Source organism: Vulpes lagopus, chromosome 6 (genome assembly GCF_018345385.1).
Source record: "Vulpes lagopus strain Blue_001 chromosome 6, ASM1834538v1, whole genome shotgun sequence".
Classification (NCBI taxonomy): Eukaryota; Metazoa; Chordata; class Mammalia; order Carnivora; family Canidae; genus Vulpes; species Vulpes lagopus.
The window spans coordinates 32,885,092-32,903,978 of record NC_054829.1 but is presented as its reverse complement, the minus strand read 5'-3'; the positions used below and the strand labels follow the sequence as shown (position 1 = coordinate 32,903,978).

The 18,887-nt window shown below is 37.8% G+C and overlaps 1 protein-coding gene across 1 annotated transcript; it reads left to right on the top strand.

The window, feature by feature from the left end:
* The first annotated feature begins 63 nt into the window (after positions 1-63).
* CCDC196 (coiled-coil domain containing 196) lies at positions 64-12,575 on the top strand. The gene is made up of 10 exons (XM_041758143.1): positions 64-113; positions 215-367; positions 1,652-1,748; positions 2,673-2,723; positions 4,381-4,458; positions 4,658-4,738; positions 5,273-5,332; positions 5,911-6,052; positions 11,777-11,833; positions 12,454-12,575. The coding sequence occupies exons 1-10, from the start codon at positions 64-66 to the stop codon at positions 12,573-12,575; spliced, it is 891 nt and encodes a 296-aa protein (XP_041614077.1).
* Positions 12,576-18,887: the final 6,312 nt, after the last annotated feature.

Here is an 18,887-nt window from a genome sequence, read left to right as displayed (position 1 = left end):
ACCAAGAAGGCACATATTTCCAAGAAGACCTCTCTATCCTTAGAGTAGAAATTTCCCTTCAAGATGACAAGTGGTTCAAACCCTTCAGGATCTTACTTGCCCTCAAAAACAAGGTGAGTCATGAACAGAAGATGCCAAGAGGTAACTATCCAGAGGGAAAAGGAGGGAATCTAGTATTAACCTAGGCTAGAGGCAGATATTATTCTTCTCACAGATGTTCCAAAATAGATGACAACTACTTGAAGGAATTGAATGAGGACTTAAAGCTAAGGAAGCAGGAACTTCTAGAGATGCTAAAACCTCTTGAAGATAAGAACAATCTCTTATTCCAGAAGTTGATGTCTAACTTGGAGGAAAAACAAAGAAGGTAAGGGTTCTCTACTTAGGGTTTCCTAAAGGAGAAAAGCCTGGAAAACTTCAATCCAGAGGATTGACAATGATCATTTACATTTTTAAAAAGATTTAGACATTTAGCTATAGTAAAGAATTTGTAACCACAAAAAAGTGGGAAGTAATCCTTAATTTTTTTTAGTAAAATTAAATATGACTCAGCCTTCATCTCGAGAGGCTGTAGTTATTACTCTTTGACCCTAGAATGCTCACCCAAGAAACAGAGAAGAACCTTAGTATTTCAGTCTAGCATAATTACACTGATAGCTCCTTATTCATGTCTGTAGAATCACTTTAAAATAGATGACTCTGTTCTTCCCATGCCAAGCAGTGAAATAGTGAAAAATCTTCTGGGCCTAGGAGTCTTCTGGATTAGGGTCTGGCCTCTCTAAATACATTAGGCAAATAAAGTCTCCACTCTAATGAGGGCATTCATTGTTCTTAGGACCCACCAACTCTGTTTCCTTTCTAGTCTGAAAGAATCTCACCTTAATGGTTCTACCTTCATTCTCTATACTTACTGTAAAGTATCTCAGGAAGCCCAGACTTTTGGAGAAAGAAAGTTAGGCAGAAAGTTGTGGTCAAGCACCAGCTGCTTACAATGCGAAAACAAACATCTCTTGGGACAAGAGAACACAAAGCTTTGATTCTCTGCTTATAATGAAGGAGGAAAACGTATAATAAACAGAAACATAAATTAATGTCTTTAAAGAATAGTCTTTGACTTACTTGGTATTGATTCAGATTTTGTTAGAAACTTCTTGATGGCTTGGATTGTATGTTGGGAGCTACCATACTCAAATATCTTTTATATGGAGAAACAATACAAACAGAGATGGGCTGGAGCACAACTCTGGGATTTATGCTGAAGACAACAGATTCTTTGACCTCCTCCTTTACAAGGGCAAAATCATCCTTTCCAAGTCAAAAGCCATACACCAAACATTTTTCTGAATAGGTGAAGAAGACCCTCACTGGCTGCTGGACACCTAAGTTTTGAACATTTTTAAATACAGAATTCATTATAAAGCACATAGTTATGGCAAATGTTGATTGGGGATGAACTCATCCTAAAGAGACCTTCTATGTCCAGAAGGAATTCCATAACTCCTGTGATTTCAGCACCCAACTCATTCCCATGGTCGAGTATTTTCTGACTGCTTGAGAATATTAATATTACTCTTTAGGAAATACTATGTTTTTTAATTTATTTTTATTTTTGGAAATACTATGTTTTGTGATGTATTTCTCTTCCTTCTAGCCTGCAGATCATGAGGCAGATCATGGCAGGGAAGGGGAGTGAAGAATCCTCAGTCGTGGAGCTCATTAAGGAAGCAGAGGAGATGAAGCAGAATCTGGTAAGAGGTTGGTGGGCACTCCAAGGGAATGGCCTCCTGAAGGAGGCTTAATTCAATTGCTATAATCAGATGTGGAAGGAAAGATGGAGAACTCATCTCTAGCATCTGAGGCTCCAATATTTATTCTCCTTGATCTAGAAAGGAGTCAGATGAAATGTTGGGCAGACTCAGGACTAGCTAGCAAAAAATCTATTTCTTTGACTTTTATTATTATTTTTTATTTATTTATTTTTTTATTTCTTTGACTTTTAAAAACTTTTCATCTAGGGCAGCCCCCGTGGCGCAGGGGTTTAGCGCCGCCTGCAGCCCAGGGCGTGATCCTGGAGACCCTGGATCGAGTCCCAGGACAGGCAGAAGAAGATGCCTGCTTCTCCCTCTGCCTGTGTCTCTGCCTCTCTCTCTCTCTCTGTCTCTGTGAATAAATAAATAAAATCTTTAAAAAAAAAAACTTTTCATCTAGAGATTAGTAATACAAGCATATTAGTGCTTCACATTTCATAAAGAATAGAAAATACCAAAGTAAAATAAGAGAAATAGTTTGTTTTGGGAGACTCAAGATTTTTAAAAACCAACAAGGTAAAGGATCTTAAAAATTAGCAATTAGTGGTCTAAGCCCCAAAGTAATTGCTGTATGATCAGAACATCTTAAGTGTTGTGTGAGGGACTCATTTCTATTGATATGATACTATAATAACCTTGATTATAATTATTATTCAAAATTATTATTATTTTTGTATTATCTTCATCATCAAACTCGTCTCACATGTTCCTAGATTTTGGGCTAGACCTATTTATTGCTATCCTATATAGTTTGCTATATATCAACATCCCCATCCCTTTCCCCTCATTACTTAATAATTTCTTCCAACTTCTCTTTAATAACTGGACAAACATGTGTCTGTTTGGTTTTCCCCCCTCCAACAGGAAAGGAAAAACAAGATGCTTTGGAAGGAAATGGAGATGCTATGGGACAAGGTGTGCTTCTAAGGATCTCTTGATAGTATTGTCTTACAGACCCTAATTCAAAGAACTTCCCTTTCTTCTGGTCCCTGTTCTCATTTTGTCATGTCCCTGCTTTCACCCATGCCTCATTCCAATCTTTGCACAGCAACCAAAGTGATATTTTTGAAATCAATCAAATCATGTCACTTTCCTTATGGAAATCATTTGTAGCTGCTCCTTATTGTGGCAAAATATGGCTGTTGCCTACCTCCCTCCTCTCAAGGAAGTTCTCTCCCTACTTTCTATGCAACCACCACACTGGCCTCCTTGTGGATTATCAGACATGCCAGACCTTTCTTATCTCAAGGTTTTTGCTCTTGCTTTATCCCTGGCCTTTAATACTATTTTCTTTTGGTTAGCTCATTCTTATTCTTCAGGTCTCTGCTTAAATGGCCCTCCTTGTTTAACCCACCTAAAATAGGACACCCCTCCCCTACTTTCTATTATATAATTCTGTTCATGTCCTCTATAGCACTCTTTATAATTAAGCTTATTATTTTCACTTTTTTATTATTATTATACTTGTTTCTTGTCTCCCTGACCTCCTCTGGAATACAAGCTCCTCCAGTTTCTTGATTGCTTTATTCATCTCTGACTCTCTAACATGTAGCACAATGGTGGTGGGCACTCCAAGGAACATAGTAGACAATAAATGTTAAGTTGAATGAATGAATGTATGAATTCTAATTCTATGATTTTGCAACAATTACTGCATTGTTTAAAATATAAGAGTAGGACCTTTTGCTGGGAAATTAGGTAGAGAAATTGAAATTCCTTTGTGGACTAAGTCCTTGAGATCCATGTGCTTTTTTATAGATTATAAAACTAGAAGAACAGATTGTGCCTTGCGATATAAACAGTATATGGTGTGATCTCTGTTTTTTTCATCTGACCTTCCCACAAATAATCAGGATACCATCAAGCCCTGCATCTTGAACTGAGATCTGCTCCTACTTCTCAGAGGCAGCTACAAATCAGTTCTATGAATTGTCAATTTTAGTTCTTGATTTTTGAGTCCTCGTAATAGGAAATGTGCCAGCACAATTCCTCTATCAAAATCTAGCTTCTCCAAAGCTCCCAAAAGATTTTTTATAAAACATGTCCACATACATTAGCTTGTGATTGGCTTTCCCTACTCATAATTTTAGACAGTGAGAAATGGAGAGAGGACAGTATACCCAGTGGTTAAGAACATTGGTTTCAGAGTCCACAAGACCTGGTTCAAATTCCAGCTCTGTACTCTTCTAGCTGCAGGACCCTAAATAAATGACTTAGCCTCTCCAAATCCTTTTTTTTTTCACTTATAAAATGGAAATAAAAATAGTCCTGTGAGGATTAAATGAGAAAGTTTATAATGTAGTATTGTAAATAAGTAATGTGTAAGTAGCTTACAGTAGTGATGGCAGAGTTAATAAGGGTAGAGTTAATAGATTTTATTATTATAAGGTACACTCAAGAGACCAAATGGAAGGGCTTGTTCCATTCTGAACCCCATTTGGTAGTATACTTTTCATGTCAAACCCTGACAGATTGCTGACTGGCAGAAACCAAAAGCCTTGACTTATATTGGTTTTCCACTTCCCTCATTAATTCCCACTAATTTAAAGCTTTGCCAAAATGTCTCTTACAGACATTCGATACAGAAGACCTTGGTGATCAACAAAAAGCACCACAGATAAAAAACAAAGCAGACTTGCAGGATGGGAAGGCAAGTGGACTACATAGTACTTGGAATTTCATCGGTTGTTGAGGCCACACTGCTGGAAACAGCCTATTGACAATCAGGGCTAATTTGGCCAGATAGTTAGAATTTGGGCATTTAGGTTACATTGGATTTGTTGTCTGCTGAGATATTATAGTTCTTTCCTGGGATATTCTATTCCTTTAGCTCTCTGCTTTTATTCTAGGTTCTCAAAACCCCCTCATTACTTAAGAAGACCAAAAACGAACTGGAGACATGTGCAGAGACACTGAAGGAGAAAAGAAAGGTACAGTGACCTTTCTGAATGGTAGCAGCTTTTAGAGCTGATAGATTAAAATTTTTAATGTAGCAGTAGCTTGTCTAAATTACTGTGTGCTTCTGAACTGATAGAAATTTTATAGGAGATCTAGTTCCCTTGGGATATTATATTTGAATCAGAGTGACACTGAAAGTTTCTGGGAAATCATGTTAGCGAGGGCAAAGTAGGAGAAACAAAATCAACAATGACAGCTCCATAATGACTATGTGATGTCAAAATAATAGCTAATTTGTTTTTGAACATTTATTTAGAAGCATTATGCTTATATCTAATCTTCCTACAGCAAACTTATTCATAAAAATGATTCTATTCATTTAGCTTTTAGCTTTTGGAGCACTGATTATACAGGTGAGGCCCTACTGAAAGGACTTAACAGTTGAAACCAGTTTATGAGTGAATCTATGACACTGTTCTTTTGCTATGAAGTCTTTGAAGCATATTGAGAACAATGATTTCTGATCTCAATTTACTTTGTCACCCAGAGGCTCTTTCTTCCACCAGGAAAAGCAACAGAGGAAAATGGAATGGGTCAGGTACCAGGAAGAAGCCAACATCCTTCAGGTACTAAGATCTTCCAAGGCTGGACATGGCATACAATTTCATTCACATAATATAAAGTCTTTTATTTTCATCATATTCATATTCATCCCAATTCCCACTTTTGAATTACCAATTATCATGCTAAAAGAAGTGTTTCATGAGGAGATAGCTACAGAGACCTATAACTAACTTCACCTTGAATAACTTAAATACATTTTTTCCCTATAATCTTGATTTTGTTCTATTTGAAATGGGGGGAAAATCACAAATACTTTCTGCCCAACTTTATTTTTTTTAAAGATTTTATTTATTTATTCATGAGAGACAGAGAGAGAGAAAGAGAGGCAGAGACACAGGCAGAGGGAGAAGCAGGCTCCATGCAGGGAGCCCGATGTGGGATTCGATCCCAGGACTCCAGGATCATGCCCTAGGGTGAAGGCAGGCACTAAACTGCTGAGCCACCCAGGGATCCCCTCTGCCCAACTTTAAAGACTGAATATGATGGGATCGTTTTAAACTTCTAAGCAAAAAGGATTTAGGTAACAGGTGCTTCGAGAAGGCAGTACTATATGAGTAGTTTCGAAAATGTTCTATTATAGAATGACTTTAATGGCAAAGTGATTGAGCTGAGAATTGAAGCCTTGAAGAACTACCAGAAGGCCAATGACCTGAAATTATCACTATACTTACAGCAGAATTTGGAACCAAAGCAAGCATATTTTCATCTTCTTGGGTCCCGAGGTAGGTGGAGTATCATAGGTACATACTTTGAGGTTTTATTTTATTTTACAGTGAAAATTCCATTACTTATATAGTGATCAACACAATGCCTGTCACACAGTAAATTAAATGTTAGTAGTGATATAATAAATTTTATCACTATCGTTATTATTAATCAGAAGCTCTTGTAAAGTAAGGATTCCTCCAGAGGAAATGAAATTTTCTTTTGTAAGGACTAAGACACATATTATGTACTTAGTATAAGTACTTTGTACAAAATTGGTGCCTGATAAAATATTAGTTTCCTCCCCACTTGCACCCTTTTCCTAGGAATTAATGTAGTTTGGTCTCATGAATCTTATTGGAATAGCTCTGCTATTTCAGAACAGAAGCCCAAAGAGATAGACATCTGACAGTGGTTGTGAGTTTCACCAATCCAGATATTCCTCCGAGATTTTCAACGTTTCCCCCACAAAGAATTTATGGCATCATTAAAGGAAATTGTATAGTTTACCACAAAAAAAGAAATAAAGGGATGGCTTTTGAGGAGCAGGAGAAAGAGTTCTTAAATTTTCAGGGATCTATGAATCTGAACTCTGTATTTTAAAGAAAGCACATGCAGTGAAAAATGGTTAGGCGATGACAATGTTTTATCAATATCAGAGTCAATATGTGTATCCCTCATTGCCTTTTTTTTTTTTTTTAGATTTTTAAAAGTTTATTTATTTGAGAGAGAGAGAGAGCTCCAGCAAGAGAGAGCATGAGTAGGTGGGAGGGGGAGTGGGATAAGCAGGCTCTCCACTGAGTAGGGAGCCTGACTCAGGGCTCCATCCCAGGACCCCTGGGATCTGGACCTGAGCTGAAGGTAGATGCTCAACCAACTGAGTCACCCAGGTGCCCCTCTATATCTCTAAGTTCTTCTCAATCTTATTCCATAGAGGGCTTGAACAGCTGATAAAATCACACACAGCACATAAGATTAAATAAATAGATGAGTAAATCAAGCCAAAGGGGAAATAAGTTAAAACCAGGTAAACACATGAAAATGTATAATGAAAGTGCTATTTAATAGTTGGTAGAAGTTGGCTTCAAACTTGGTTCTGGATTTCTCAGAAAAAGAAACAGATTTACGGTGTTCACAAAATAATAATAAACCATTTGCTCAAGAAATATTGCTTTTACTAGTACTAAAAACAGAGAAATTTCTCCTCCATGGAGACAGGACACTGAATGTGTTATAGTAGGTAATATCCTCGATAATATATTTTTAAAATATTTTATTTATTTATTCATGAGAGACACAGAGAGAGGCAGAGATAAGCAGAAGGAGGCAAAGGAGAAGCTCCTTCCTGAGGGGAGCCTGATGTGGGACTCCATCCCAGGACCTCAGGATCATGCCCTGAGCCAAAGGCAGACGCTGAACTACAAGCCACCCAGGTGTCCCCTCAATGATATTTCTAAAATGAATTCAGAATCTAAATTTTCTTTTTTTTAATTAATTAATTAATTAATTTATTTATTTATTTATGATAGACATAGAGAGAGAGAGAGAGGCAGAGACACAGGCAGAGGGAGAAGCAGGCTCCATGCCAGGAGCCTGACGCGGGACTCGACCCCGGGACTCCAGGATCGCACCCTGGGCCAAAGGCAGGCGCCAAACCGCTGAGCCACCCAGGGATCCCCCAGAATCTAAATTTTCTAGGCTGTTCCTTATCTTTTTGTTGGCAGAATCTAATAAAAAATATTAACTTGAAATTTTTAAAAAAGCAATGGTCAATTCAAGATGATTTGGTCCAGGTACATAGCACTGGCATTCTGACTTGACCCATATTTATAATTTACAAAATCTGGAAGGCTGGATCGACTACCCATCCTTTAGCCAGTGTTCCACTTATATTTTTTCTTTCTTAAAAGCAATATTTCATTTTCAATGAATCTCCACACTCAATGTGGGGCTCAAACTCATGACCCCAAGATCAAGAGTCACATGCTGTATGAACTGAGCCAGCTGGGTGCCCTTGACTTTGTTTTAATAGGAAATGAACAGCAGAAAGCTTAAGATTTTCTTCTCAAATAAGAACCTAGAATATAGTCAGAAGCAATAATAAGCCATCAAGGTGTAAATTAAAATGATGGAGGAGATGAGGGTATGAGAACAAATCCTTGTTTTACTTGGTTTACAATTAGCCGATGGTCATCTAGAGAAATTATTTCCATAATCGAAAGTAAACTTGATAAGCATACTGAAAACCAAATTTTAGTGTTCTAACCAGATGTTAAAGCCTGAGGTCTGTTTTATCTTTATTAGGAAGTGAGATTAGGAAGAGGTAGAGTTTTAAAGAAAACCGGCAAACAAACTGAAACTTTTTCCTTGAGGTCTCAAGTTTGAAGAATTGAAAAGGGAGTAATTTTCTCACTGTGATTTACATAATATTTAATGATGTGTTCTAGCACCTCCTAAATATATCTCAGTTGCCACTCAAAAGTCATCTTGCCATCAAATTTTTAGAAACAGTATTTTAATGGAAAAAGCACTGGATTTAGAATCAGATATATGAGTTGCAGGCCTTATTCTGAAGCTAAACAGTTAAATAACCTGGGCAAGTCATTGAGTTTCAGTTTTTTTCTTTGTCTAAGACAATCAAAACATTATAGAGCATGTTGAAAGCATGTGGTTTTGTGTAATGCTCACGATGACTCTATGGGGTAGGTGTGATTGAACAAGAAACTAGTTCAGAGAAGCCAAGCTTCTGGTTTCTGTATCCAAAGCTCATCTCCTAGAATGTGCAGAAAGTGGCAGTGTTAAGGTATGGGATATCTCATCCCTCTTCCACCTCTAAAGGCTATGATTTAAATCCGCACTTATCACCGTTTAATGTATAATTCTCCCAATGAAGAGAACATACTCCCTGAGGGTAATTTGTTCTGTAGTAAAACAGTTCAAAATAGGTTGACAGTTTGTAATTCTGCATTTACTCCAGTAGGTGGCACCAATCACATCCAGGCTTCTAGTCCACAAATGGTGATTCAGGAACCCTGAAATACTGTGGGACAGATTGGTCTTCTACTACTCTTAGGACAAAATGTGCTACATATATATATCAAATGAAAAAAAAAAAAACATTGCTGTTTTCTGCCATGCTCTGTTGCACTGATGTGTAAAACTGGCAGCCTTGGTTAGACCTTACTAAATTCAGAATTTTACTGTACAATCCTTACCTGCTATACTACTCCCTGAACTGTAGTTCCCTCCATTCTAAAAACATCCGCTGTCCACTTCCTCCACAATCTCTATATAATACTGTTTCTTTCAACCACAGAGAAATCAGGTAATTGGGACACTAAATTATAAAATGAGTTGGGCAATTATACAAGGCGGTGATTTTTTTAAGTTTAAGTGGTAAATAAATATTCCTACAGATGGCTCATTTTCCTCTCGTTTCAAATGAATTTGGTTTCACAAACCTGTCTTAAAGGATGAAATATAGTTTTGGACAAACCTCCCAGCAAATCCGGGTACAGGTTCTTTTGTTCTAGATGTTTCCAAGTAGAGGAAATGTTTCTCTTACTGCTCTTGGCCAAGAATCCCTTCTCCCACATCAACTATCCTGTGTGCTGGTTGGCTGTGTTGCAGTGGTGTGAACTATTTGGTTGGCAAAATACAATCCCATGTTAATATTAGTTTGTTACACTTTAATCCATCCCTACTTTCAATCTCTTGAGGGTCTGATTACAGCATCACCACTATTCAGTCTAATCTGTCTGGCATACGCTTCACTTAGTCTTATAGAAGGGAAAAACATTTTACACCAAGTGAGTGCCTTCTGGGAACGGGTCACATTTGAAGGGATTTACTTTCCCACCAGTGTAAAATTACAATTTGACCCAGGCTGTGTAACAGCCTTTCCCTGGCTTCTGTAGAGTTAAGAGAACAGTTTGTGGCCTTTGGCAGCCACCTATCTTAGAGAGCACAGGCAAGAAGTAATCTTCAAATTCAGGTGATTTCTCATCATGCCTGCAGGTAGTTTAAGAAGTTTATCCTCAATAATAATATGAATGACGATAAGACATTTGATTCTGATAGAAGACTTCTTTGCTCTCCTCCCCTCCCCCCCACCAAACTCATACTCTTGGCATTTCCTTGAGCTCTTTTGAGAAGAAGCTGAAGGTTGGATGTGAATATTTTGCTACACTTATAAATTCAGATGAAAGCCCAGTGAGGTGGGAAATGAATACTCTTGAGACCTTATTTATTCTCGAACTCCCTGCATTCTCAAAGCAAGTCATTCTTCCTGGCTTTAACCTTTAGTTTACTTTAGTATGATTCTTCCTAGTGGCTGAAATATACTCCAGTAGGTGCTGCCGAAAGGAAAATAGTAGTGTTAAGTTAAAATGCTGAAAGGCAGGATGCTCAAATCTGGGTCCTTGATAAACAGCAATGCTCCCAAATGCAGGCTTTTTAAAGCTTTGAGGCGACTTTGAATCTTTTGAATGTCCAAGTTAGGTTTATAGTATAGTAGTCCTTTGTAGTAGTTACTATAGTAACTAATAGTACGTTATGAAGTTAATTTCTAAATAAGTTTTTTTTCACTGTTTATAAAATCCCACAGAAATCCAGAGGGAGAATAAAATTCTTCTTTCCTAAATATAAACTTTGAAGGTTGAAAAAAATAAACTGTATCTTTATTTTTTTTAATTAAAAAAATATTTTATTTATTTATTTATTCATGAGAGACACAGAGAGAGGCAGAGACACAGGCAGAGGGAGAAGCAGGCTCTGAGCAGGGAGCCTGCTACAGGACTCAACCCCAGGACTCTGGGATCATGACCAGAGTCAAAGGCACATGCTCAACCACTGAGCCACCCAGGTACCCCATCTGTACCTTTATTACTACTATGATTATTTCAATGAATGACAATAGCTTCCAAACTTTTTTATGTCACACGCTTTGGAAATTCAGCAGGATTATTAGGGTAGCATTGTCATATTTAGCAAATAGAAAGAGAATGCTTGGTTAAATTTGAATTGCAGGTAGTTAACTTTTTAGTATAAGTATATCCCAAACATTTCATGGGACATACTTACACTAAAAATTATTTTGATGTTAATTGAAATCCAAATGTAACTGGGTAGCCTAGTAACTAACCTAGTACAGACTCACTACTGAGCCTATTTAGCATCCTCTAATTCTTCCTTTTTCTCCTTTTTATTGGCTCCCTTCTCCTTCTCTATCTCAGTCTATGCTTGTCATCCTGCCACCTCATTTTCATCCCTATGCCTACTTTATCTTTTTGTTTGTTTGTTTCCCACTATCCATAGTTGGCCATTTTTATGGAATATATATCTGAGTTATCTGAGGGTGTATATATCTATGAATATGATTTTCATCCCATTTCTTCATTTAAAAGTTGTATTAAAAGTATATTTTGTAGGCTCTCAAATTAAATTGTTTCTGCTTGCATATAATCCTCAAATGATTTTCTTCCCCCTGTGAGACATGAACCCTCAGTAGAAAAAGTTTAGCACTCCAAATGGCAAATATTAAAAATACTGTTTGAAGTTATTCTAAAATAACAGTTAGGAAATCCACATTAATGCTAATACCAGAGTCATTCCCACAGTGATGCAATGATATGGTGTGTAATGTGTGATGAATATTAGTACCCTTGCAACTCAAAATAAAGCCAGATTTTGTTTTGTTTTGTTTTCCTCAAAGAAAGCTCTCATTTTCCTGTTTCCACTAGGTACTATGAGCAATACAACTACAGGCAGAGCAGCTACCAGTAAAAATGAATCTAAGAATTCATGTGGTAAGAATTACTTTCATTTTCAAAATGATTTTATTTTATATATATATATTTTTAAGATTTATTTATTTATTTATTTATTAATGGAGACACACACAGAGGCAGAGACGCAAGCAGAGGAAGAGACAGGCCCCATGCAGGGAGCCGATGTGGGACTCGATTTCGGGTCTCCAGGATCATGCCCTGGACCGAAGGTGGCGCTAAACCTCTGAGCCACCCGGGCTGCCCTCAAAATGATTTTAAAGGCTAGCATAGATAATGGGTGCAGATTTTTGGAATTTATTTATTTAAAGATTTATTGATTTATTTCAGATAAAGAGAAGGGGGAGGAGGGGAGGGGCAGAAGGAGAGGGAGAAAGAGAATCCCAAACAGACTCCTCACTGAATGCAGAGCCCTATATGGGGCTGGATCCCACGACCCCAGGATCTTGACCTGATCTGAAAATCAAGAGTCAGCTGCTCAACAGACTGAGCCACCCAGATGTCCCTGGAATTTATTTTTTAAAGTACATTCTAATTTAGTATTTTTAAGGGTACAAAGTGAATGCCAAGGCACTTGATGTTTTAGCTGTTTTTTGTTTTTGTGTGTGTGGTTTTTTCCTCCTCTTTGTTGTAGAGAATTCTGGGATCAAAGACCTACACAGAACAACAAGGAGCTAAAGGAAGTCAGTTTGATGATGTAGGAAAGAGGCTCTTTTTTCTGAGGTCACTGCCAGATGAAGCTGTGAAGGATTAGAAGGATTTCACTCCATTTGCTTTGGACAGATTTAAAGTCTTAAGCACAGCCATTTGTGTTAATTAAAACCTCTTAAACCTTTGTTTTAGTGCTGTTGACTCTGTCCCCACCAAACTGGGTGGAAATGCAAGTTAGATGCTTGACCTTAAGTATGTCAGGAATTTAGTCATTTAGGGATTTTAAAACAGTCTCTGATTATTTTGATAGGTTTTGATTTTGAAATAGCTAGATTCAAACCACATTGTAAATTGTTAACAAGTCCGTAAGAGGCTATTCTCTCCACCTCTGAAATGTTTCATTCTAGGCAGATCTATCACTAGCATATAAGCGAAAGTAGGTACAAAATAAGGAAAATTATATGCCGTACAGTTCTCTTACTCTCTCCCTTAACATTGTGGAGACTGAGAAAAATCAAGGCCATCCCACCTAAAGTTTAGCATTAGCACAAGTACAGCCATCTTAGGCCCTGTGAATAAGAGCTGAACTTTACTGGAAAAACTGCAGAATGTCCTCAATATCCTTGGCAGGGAATCCCATATCAGAAAGACAACAGGGCCCAAGCCTGTGGTAGAAAGTCCCCTATTAGAATGAGAACAGAGCTCAATGCCCTTAAGCCCCATATCAGAATGTAAACAGAACTTGAGAAATTCCTTTACCCCTTCTGAAAAATCCCCTAGACCAGCCTATAAAAAACCCAGCTGTAACCCACTTCGGGGTCCAAGTCCCTGCTCCGCTGAGTTGGGTATACTTGGACCCAAGCTCGAGCTTGCTAATAAACCCTCATGCGCTTGCATCAGTGTTGGCTCCTTGGTAGTTTCTCGGATTCGCAATCTTGGGCACAACACCATGTCCACCTGCTCTTTTGATTCTGCCTCCTGGTTATCTTTTTCTTTGAATACTTTCTACTTTCTTATCTTCTACCTGCTACTGTTTTAGTTCAGGCCCTCTTTCCTGCTTAGATTACCACAGCCTCTTAATTGGTTTCCCCACTTCTAGTCCCTCTAACCCATCTTCCACAGCAACTGAAGAGGTGTTTTTCTCAAAGAGAAATGAGATCAAATCTCTTTTCTCCTGGCTTTCCATTGACTTTAGTATAAAGTCTTTCAGAGACCATATAATGATCTGCCTCCTGCCTATGTACCTGGTCTCCTTTCACTGTATCTCTCTTTGCTCATGTATACTACATTGAGCTCAACAAACTTCTTTGCAATTCCCCTGATGTACCATGAGGTCTATTATCTCCATGTCTCTGCACAAAGTTGATTCTTCTCTCCTTGTCTTTTGCCCATAATCATTTGTCCTTAGGGTTGAGTTTGGTGCCCTTCTCCTATCCCAGTGATTCTCTCTTTTTAAAAAGATTTTATTTATTTGAGAGAGAGAGCAAAAGAAAACATAAGCTGTGGCAGGAAGAGGGAGAAGGAGAAGCAGACTGCCTGCTGGGCAGAGAGTCCTATGTGGGGTTCTATCACAGGATCCTGGGATCATGACCTGAGCCAAAGGCAGACACTTAACTGACTGAACCACCCGGCCCCCCTGCCCCTTCAATGATTCTCAATCCTATCTGTTGTACTAGAATCTCCTTGGGAGCTTTTGAAAATACTAATTCACTGGGCCCATCCCTTAGATCATTTAAATCATGATCTCTTAAGGATAGGGCAAGAGCATCTGTATTTTTTAAAAGCTCCTCCAGGAATTCTTATGCACAGCCAGGTTTGAGAATCACTGTTCAGGCTCTCTTGCCTTTATCATAACACTTAAATTAAATATATTGCGATTTCTTACTTGTTTACCCAGCTATATCCCTTATCAAATTGTGGATTCTTTGAGGCCCAGGACTATGTCTTGTTCGTCTTTTCATTTTGACCACCTAACACAGTACCTGGGATTAGGTAGTGGCTCAGATATTGCATAAGACCTCAGACAGTTAATTGCAAAATCCTAAGGTCTCCTGATACCTTGTCTTGTGTCAGTTTGGATCATACTGTAATCTTTGAGATCTTTAGATCTTTTCTTTGTCATTAATTTCCTATATAATGTCAATACGGGGAAAGTTGATTTGTTATAAAACATTTCCTAGTCTGTAGGAATCCCTTGAATGTTCTGGTAATGAGCAAAGTAAGCCAGCCAGTTAACAATTTTCTTTTCCCCAAGGTTAATTTAAATCTGTAAAGGTGTATTTAAAAATGTAATTTTGGACTTGAAATGACAGAATTTGGGTATTAGAAGGAACTTTAAATAAGTATGAATTTCTTTCACTTTTATGGAAGAGGTAACTGAAGTTCAGATACGTTGAAAGTGTGTCCAAGGTCCTACAGTTAATTGGGGATGTTAACAGTTAGGCTGGTTACCAGAGCTTGGGTATTCTTAATACCAGTATATATTCCAATCTAATTCATATCTTTCCTCTCTTGACCACAAGGACAGTAGGTTCAACAGCACCGACATGATTAGTTTCATGTTCTCTCAACTGAGTTAGCTGAGTATGTAATCCATGTTCTGTTTCGAGAAAGCCACCTCTGTACTTATATATACTTAAACGCTTCAGCAGTCTTGAGAGACTTGCCAAGTCAATTGGATTAGACAGAGCAATGAGAAGAAAAGTCAAGAATATGAAATCTGACTGCACACTGACTACTTAAGTAAGTCATTTCATTTCAAGGCTTTAGATTCCCAATTTTTAAATTGGATTCAAAGAGCACCATTCAAATGTTTCAAAATCGTATGTGTGTTTTTTGTTTGTTTTGTTTGGCATTCAGTATGTTTAGATGAGTATCTGACCTTTCTCCTGTATTTTCTTCATTATGTAAGGCATGAAATAAACCAGTTGCTAGGAGAGATTTGTAACTTCTTAAAAAATGAATCATTTGCTATTGCCAAAGTACTGAAATTGTCTGTTTACTATCCGTTAGACTTTTCATCTTTCCTTGAATGCTCCAAATCTTTCAGTTTCTTCAAAACACAAAAAGGAAATATTGTAGCCCTTTATCTTACTTTGTAAGACTTCACACTGGACTCTGACTTGCACTTACATGGCAGTGCAACATTATCATTTGGGCTAGCTGGTTATTTGTGGGTGTCTGCATTTTGATAAATCCAGGATATGGATCTCAGCTTTGTGGGTACAAATTTATTTGGTCAACTTACTCAATAGATCAGAGATTCATTCAAGCTACTCAAAAGCCCAAGATAATCACTGATAAACTAAATTAATTTAAATTACACAGATGGCTGTACCTTCCAAGGTGGTTGGAAAATATCTATATGTAGGCTATTCCCATTTTAGAATCATATTATTAGGGAAGCTGATTTAGCAATCAGAAAGTATTGGTGGAATTGAAACATTATTACAGTTTTATGTACACTCATAATATTCCAATTATGTTTCTGTGGGAATAAAACCTCTGATCCCTGACTGTACTTGGGAGATACTTTTCAGTTTTAACCTCAACTGAGGAAAACTTTGTCCTATGAGCAATACATTTACAAGCCAGAATGTTGAGTAGTACTATTTTTGTAGCTACTCATTTATTTTTACCTTGACTTTTGAGCTATTCAGGTAATATTTGCTAACATTTCACCTCTAAAAGTTACCTTTTGCCATGACCACAAAGTGGTTAGTAATGTCTATTACACTTCTTTCCTAAGTGAAATAAGGCCAACAACAGCCTGATGGATACTTTCATCTTTAGACTAGAATTGCAATCACCAAAGGGACAAGTGACAATATGCAAGCATATTGCCTTATGCTTTTAGATCCAGGTAGAAAATCCAGCTTCAGTATTATTTGTGTGGACTGTGGCCACTTTAGATGCTGTCTTCTTTATAGGCAGAGGATTCTGCAAGCTGTTACATGTCAGGGAAAATTTTAACAGCCTCTCTGGCACTTTGGGAGGAGCCTGCATTACTCACAATTCAAAGTCCCTATTGCTTTATATGTTCTGTATTTAATCGTCAAATATTAGGAAATACGAAGAGAATAAGGTTCCATGTTAGAAAGGGATACTTGGGATCCCTGGGTGGCGCAGCGGTTTGGCGCCTGCCTTTGGCTCAGGGCGCGATCCTGGAGACCCGGGATCGAATCCCACGTCGGGCTCCTGGTGCATGGAGCCTGCTTCTCCCTCTGCCTGTGTCTCTGCCTCTCTCTCTCTCTCTCTATCATGAATAAATAAATAAAATCTTTAAAAAAAAAAAAAAAAAAAGAAAGGGATACTTGTTCTGCAACCAGTCAATCCCACAGCAGGAGATATATAGGCAAATAAATATGAAATATAATTATTATATGGTAAAATTAGTGGTCATGAAAAATCCATCATCTCTGCTTCCTTCACATATTCATTTATGCTTCCTGACATTTCAAACTTTTTTTAAAAAAATATTTTATTTATTTATTCACAAGAGACACAGAGAGAGAGAGAGGCAGAGACCCCTGAGGGAGCAGAGGGAGAAGCAGGCCCCATGCAGGGAGCCCGATGCAGGACTCTATTCCGGGACTCCAGGATCACGCCCTGGGCCAAAGGCAGGCTCTAAACCGCTGAGCCACCCAGGGATCCCCTCAAACTTTTTTAAAAAATATAATACTATGCTTTAGTTTTAGAGAGCTAGGTTTTTCCCATTTCATTTTTTAAAAAGATTTTATTTATTCATGAGAGACAGAGAGAGAGAGAGAGAGAGAGAGAGGGAAAGACACAGGTAGAGAGAGAGGCAGGCTCTATTCAGGGAGCCCGATGTGGGACTCGATCTCAGGACTCCAGGATCACGCCCTGGGCTGAAGGCAGGCACTCAACCACTGAGCCACCCAGGCATCCATTTCAAACTTTTATTTAAGATTACTTTTAAGCTAACACACTGTATAAATATTCATATAAACCATGTTTCCTCCAATTATTAGTCAATCTAGGACAACATGAGGTTACTAGGCTAACAATTTTCTTTCCTTTTTAAAAATAATTTTCTTTTTGTATATTGCTTTTATAGAGACAAATATATTTTTCCTAGAGTAGCTGGGCCTTAAGCTATGTTTGATTACATGGAAGCCAATTGATAATAATAATTTAGGAAAAGGATGATGCTTTCAATTTTTTTAGAAGTTCAAAACTTAAACTCAATCCATCTCAGTTTTCAAACTTGGGAAAATCTCTTATTTTACTTATTTATTTAAGAGAGAGTGTGTGTACACAAGTGGGGGGTGAGGCAGAGAGAGAGAGAGAGGGAAAAGCAGACACCCTGCAGAGCAGAGAACCCTGTGGGCTCCATCCCAGGACCCTGAGATCATGACAGATGCTTAACCTACTAAGCCCCCAGGCACTCTGGGACTATCTTTTCTTGACTTGTATATACTGAATCCTAAAACCTGAAGTCCTTGTAGACAGAGCCCTTTTAAGAAATCAAATAGCACGTAGGCACTTAATGTTACTTTTTCATTTAACGAATCTCATTCTCCTTTCTCTTAATAATTCTTTCCTCATCTAACAAATACTGTTCTCTGCCCCTGTGATCTACCCTTTCTTTGAATTAAGGAGGATTAAACCAGTGCTTTCTTTAGAAATCAGATTTTTTCCCTTCTTGCTTCCTTCTTTTATCAGATAAACAGACATATAAATTAAGTGGTGATCTTGTGTAAGTTGTCATGACACACTGGGAATAGCTTCTCTATCTTTTGAAGATTAACAGAAGACAATATGGGTAGTATATTAAAGATATGTTAGAGCCCTCAGAAAAGAATAAAATCTGTAGTAATGGTGGAGAGAGATAGGAGTCTGTAGGAAAAGTTAAGGAACTGGTAACCTTTCAAGGCCACTAGCCTTGCATATGGTACGTAGATCCCTCCTCCCTTGGTCTTAGCCATTTGGTAGGGGTCAGATGATCTCATGCTTTGGGTAAGTAGGTGACTGAAGCCTAAACAATCAGGTTTTTTTTTTTTTAAACAATCAGGTTAACTTGCCTTAGTAAGTGGGGACATGACCTAGTTCTATGGTTGTCAACATTTTGGTCTCAGGACCCCTTAATACTCTTAAAAATTACTGAGGACTCCAAAGAACTTTTAAGTAGGTTTTATCTATCAATATTTGTCATGTTAAAAGTTTTTTTTTTTTTTTTTAATAGAAAGAGCAGTGGGTTGGAGGAGAGGGAGAGAATCTTAGGTAGGCTCCATGCCCAGTGCAGAGCTTGACATAGGCCTCGATCTCATGACCTGAGCTGAAATCAAGAGTTGGATGCTGAGTCACCTAGACACCCTTTAAACTTTTTTAAATACAAAAATATTAGAGTGATATTATTACATATCATGTAATTCTGGAAAAATTCCACTGTATC

What these genes read in the sequence shown, in the direction of transcription:
- CCDC196 (XM_041758143.1), top strand. Translation starts at nt 64, where the DNA reads ATGACAAGTGGTTCAAACCCTTCAGGATCTTACTTGCCCTCAAAAACA. An exon ending in AGGAGATGAAGCAGAATCTG is followed by an intron (nt 1,749 to 2,672) that starts GTAAGAGGTTGG and finishes CCCCTCCAACAG; the next exon opens with GAAAGGAAAAACAAGATGCT. An exon ending in CAGTAAAAATGAATCTAAGA is followed by an intron (nt 11,834 to 12,453) that starts ATTCATGTGGTA and finishes CCTCTTTGTTGT; the next exon opens with AGAGAATTCTGGGATCAAAG.